Genomic DNA, 5,058 nt, shown 5'->3' with positions numbered 1-5,058 from the left:
TCATGGAAAATAATTGGAAACGTAGAAAGTCAAAACTTCATGTTAGGGGATTTAATTATTCTTGCAATCCTCTCACAAAGGACAGGTCAGGGTTCGAGCATGTACAACCACATAGGCGAAAAGCTATTCATGTAGTGGTTATGGCAGCCATGTGATAGACATAGACCTGGCGTACCTAATCCCTGTATACAACTCAGGATTGCAGGAAATATATAAAGAACTAAAGAAGACTATTGTGAAGCTCTAATTAAAATGGAGGCATGAATGGATCTCCATTAGCAATAAAAATGATTGTTTAAAGTACTATGATTAACTTCAAGGTCAATGAGCTCTTCCAGTTCAGATGGCATATTTTTCCTTGTGAAAGTAACGGCAAGGGTGTTATCTGAAAAAGCTTATTTAGACCCAAATTATTCAGTGGATTAAACAAGTTAAGCCAATTGACCAATTATGTAAATAAGATTACCACAGGTTAATATTGAAATCTTGTATTCTTTAAGATGCATTTTGAACATTACAATTTAAAAACTTTATTTATTTATTTATTTTTTTTGGTGAGAATGAAATACGTGCTGAACTATATTCATCAACGAGGAAAATCAGACAAAACAAAAGTGCTAACGTCCGGTGGAACAACCTCCATCTAGACAAGTAAAGGAAAGGAATGTCTAGCTTTCTAGGCTAAAGCATGTGCAACTGCATTACTTTGCCGTACAACATGAGAGAAAGAAATACTCTTAAAGAGTTTATAATAAATAGGATATCCTTGATAAGATGACCACCTAGTGAATTTTCATAACCACCATGCCTTAGAGATCTGATCACTGACTCCGAATCTCCCTCTAAGACAGATTTGTTGAAGCCCGTTTCAAGGGAGAATTGCATAGCCCTCTTGGCAGCTAGTAGTTCCAGAATTTCAGCTGAAGGAGGTTTTTGAATCTTCTCAGACAGTGCCGCCATCACTTCACCCCTGGAATTACGAATAATTACATCAATTCCAGCCTCATCTCACTCATTAAACATCGCCCCATCAAAATTTACCTTCACTAGATCCGAGTTAGGAGGGCACCATCTCTTAATGACCTTCTGTTGAATGCTGGGGAAGCTTCTGTTCTGCTTAGCAAAATCCCAAACATAATCCTTAGCGAAACTTGAGATTTTTTTCCAGCGGTAACAAGGATTGTTGTAACCGGGTTTTGTTTTGATGATACCAAATGGACCATGTCGTAGTTGCAAACAAGGCTACTAAGTGAGGTCGTTCTTGAATCAGCTTCAAGATATCAGAAAAACCTATACACCCAACCAAAGTCCGAATCCTAGATTGGAAGTAGTTTCTCATAGCCCCACAATGCATGGAAAACATCCTCAGACTCCCTGGCACAGAGATGGCACACCGAATCCTGGAGAACCTTCCTCCATAGCAAGTTTTCCTTGGTTGGCAAAATGTTTGAACAAGCTTTCCAAATGAAGTGTTTTATCTTCCCTGGCATTTTTATCCTCCAAATGCTTTTCCAAAACCTTTTCTACTCATCCGATACCTGACCCCGATTATCATCCAAGTCTTGCCATTCATGTAAAAGTCGGTAACCTAACTTAACTGAATAATTACCAGATTTTTCCATGGGCCAAATCAAAAGATCCTCTCCTTTTGTGGGGTAGAGCAAAGAGGTAGAGCTTTGATGAGAGCAGCCTCGAGGGGGTAAAAGCAATGGTCAATCAAGTAGATATTCCACCAACCCAAAGCTTGATTAATCAAAGAACTTATTGTGGCGTTAGGGAATAGGATAGATTTATGGGTAGCAATTTTTCCATCTGTTGTGTTCACTAGCCAAGCATCCTGAAAAACTCAATGGTCTCACCATCACCCACCCTCCACCTTGCTCCTCTCCTGATCAGGTTTCTTGACCAAAGAATGCTTTTCCAAGCAAAAGATTCGGAAGTCGATTTTGCTTCAAATATAGAACAATTTGGGAAGTACTTCGCCTTAAAAACTCTATAAAATAGAGACTCCCTATCATGAATCAACCTCCAAACCTGTTTTGCCAACATAACTTCATTAAACTTGCAAAGATCTTGAAAGCCTAAACCACCCTCTATTTTTGATTGACACAAAACGTCCCACTTCTTCCAATGTATTTTTCTCAATAATACACATCATATACTCAATAATCAAGATTACATTGTCATGAAATTTGTTAATCTGAATTCTAATAATATCAATATTTCAATACCAACCATATATGCATACGAAATTACAAATTAAAAGAAATAAATAAATAATTGTAACCAACTTAAGGTCAAATTACAAATTACAAAATGGATCTTCTACTTTGGCCAACAGCTTACACTTTTGGCACTAGTGATTCTACATGGAAACTTTACTAGCAATTTTACATTTAGTCATTCGAAAATATTTTATCTGCTACTCATGAGTCATGACTCATATTTTAATGTTGAAAAGGTCAATATATATATTCTGTCGTTGTTACATATGCTTTGGATTTTAGTGAGCTTAAGGAAAGGCCTGGCACCCAGAGCTAACCACCACATGCATGCCATTTTATATCTCAAATGCATTAAGGATATTATTAAAATTAAAGATCTTGACATACTTAGAAATGTGTTTTGGTGCTATGTACACATCCACAATTAAGTATATCAATATTTCAGGCACACATTAGTTAGCACATGCGGGTGGGTTTGCAATGAGGATGATTTTCACTCAAGTATTGCAAAATGTATATGTATTTTTTCCAAATAATAACACCTGAAACTATGTCGCATGGCCTAGTCCTGACCCTATTAGATATATATGATTTATCCAGGCTGAATTTAACCAAACCGAGACAACATCCTCTTTAATATTAGTTGTCTTGCCTATTCAGTAAACAGGGCAGGTTCAATTTCTCCAATAGAGAATTAAAAAAAAAAGGGGGAGGGGGGAGGAATTCTTAAGTACTTTCAGAATATGTTGCATAAATAATGCTTTCTCCTCTCACATTCATTGTGGGTCTCACTATGAATTTAATAAGTGGACTCCACTATGAATGTGAGAGGAGGGAGCACCATTCAATTTCTCCAATAGACAAATAAAAAATGGAAAATTAATTCTTAAGTACTTCCAAAGTATGGATAAATAGTGTTTCTTCCTCTCATATTCATAATGGACTCGACCATAAGAATTACTCATAAAAAAATAACAAACTAACACATCTGTTATAAATAAAGCAAATTAAAATTCAAATAGATCATAAACAAACTTATTGCTAAGCAACTGTCTAATTGGATTAGGTAAAGGCCATGTGTGAATCTACAAATAATACCTCCAAGCTACAATTATGCAGGCCTGCATCAGCAAAAAAAATTATCTTGCTACCACACACATATGCCACAACCTAATGTATATAATAAGTTATAATAACCCATAATACAAAATATATATATATATATATATAGATAAATGGAATAACAAAATAACACATAGAAATAGCAAGAAGGGGAGGTGAAAAGTGAACTCATTAATGATGGACTAGAACGTTGAAAATAAATAAGCAAGCTTTAGGATCAAAATTGACATGGAAATGTATACCATAACACAAGCAACATCACAATAGTTTCTGAACCAAGCAAATCAAATTAAGCATCTTTCATTCATTCAAAATAGTCAAATAATTTTTATCAAAATTTTGACTCAGAAACAAAAGCCTTAAACCTTTACTCTGCTTTAAAACCTAGAAATTGATAGCAAGTTACCAATGTGACATAAGACTTCTGTGTCATTACTGAGCCCTGGAATCTGGATGTACCTTAACTCACTAGTCCTCAGATTATAGGAAAATAAACTTTCATTGTACTTCAATAGTATTTCACCAAGTCCCCATAGTCCTATAACTTCAATCAATGAATTATTTGGCATCCCCATTGGTGCATTAATATCAATCTTGTATTCCTTGATCCATTCTTTCTTTTCATATTCCTTCATTACCCAAATTTCGATGTGGGTATCAGATGACAAATCAACCACAGCCAAGTTTGCTCCTAGATCAAACAAATGACCAACCCAAATTTTTGGTAGAGAAATCAAGCCAAACTCCTCCTTCCCAACGTCAAAAGAAACAATCTTATCCTTTAAAGCATCATGAGAGTTAACAAGCCAATGAAGAGCTCCACATGCAAATATAGGCTTTCCAATTAAAGGGAAAGGAGGACCTTTGCTAATAGTTCTCCATGAACTTGTACCAAGAGTGTATACTTGAGCACCCAAATTGTAGTCTGGATTTTCATAACCACCTTCCCGGAAGAAAACACTAACAATCTTGTACTTGTTGGTTAAACAATCAAACCCTAATCCATATTTTCTCTTCCCTAATGGAGGAGAGGATGTAGATGGTGGTAGTGCTAGAACTTCTTGCCTAAGAGGATTAAACAAAACCAAAACACAATCATCACAACGTTTTGTAAAACAAAGCAAACCATTGCAACAACCCTCTAAGAAATATGCTTTTGAATTTGCAAACTTTGGGACTAAATTCATGTTAGCCTTCAAGAAGACCCCAGCTTCTGTAAACGTTACATCTGGCGTGTGATGATGATGATCAAGAAGTAAGATTTTGGGTTCTTGAACACATCGAGTTAGGTGCATGTAAGCAAGACATGGATCATCAATGATATTGGACCATAGCGGAGAGACACACTTGAATCGAAAAAGTGACTTGATGGGTAGTCGTGAAAAGATGTCAAAGAGGATATCTGAAGGGAATTGCGCCATTCTTGTTTAATGAATCGGCTTGCTGGAGTACTTTTATCCCTAACTTCTCTTCAATGGCTTGAAAAATACAGCCATGGTAAACTCGGTAAACCTTCACCAGAGGAGAAAAAAAATACTAATTATATTGCCATAAAAAAAAATATATATATATATATATATATATATCAATTCGTTGTCCACACTCAATGCGTAAGCCATGGAAACCTAGTAAGTCTTGGCCGGTAAGTTAATTCCCAGCAGAGTACTAGGGTCTAGGAAACATCTATAGAAATCTCCTTGAAGTCAACTAC

The 5,058-nt window shown here is 35.9% G+C and overlaps 1 protein-coding gene across 1 annotated transcript; it reads right to left on the bottom strand.

Annotated features, from left to right (window-relative positions):
• Positions 1 to 3,724: 3,724 nt before the first annotated feature.
• Positions 3,725 to 4,853, bottom strand: LOC126696239 (F-box protein At3g07870-like). Its single transcript, XM_050393008.1, has one exon. The coding sequence runs from the start codon at positions 4,766 to 4,768 to the stop codon at positions 3,725 to 3,727; it is 1,044 nt and encodes a 347-aa protein (XP_050248965.1). The 5' UTR covers positions 4,769 to 4,853.
• Positions 4,854 to 5,058: the final 205 nt, after the last annotated feature.

Source organism: Quercus robur, chromosome 8 (genome assembly GCF_932294415.1).
Source record: "Quercus robur chromosome 8, dhQueRobu3.1, whole genome shotgun sequence".
Taxonomy (NCBI): Eukaryota; Viridiplantae; Streptophyta; class Magnoliopsida; order Fagales; family Fagaceae; genus Quercus; species Quercus robur.
The sequence above is the reverse complement of the archived record's forward strand: the minus strand, read 5'-3'. Positions and strand labels throughout refer to the sequence as shown.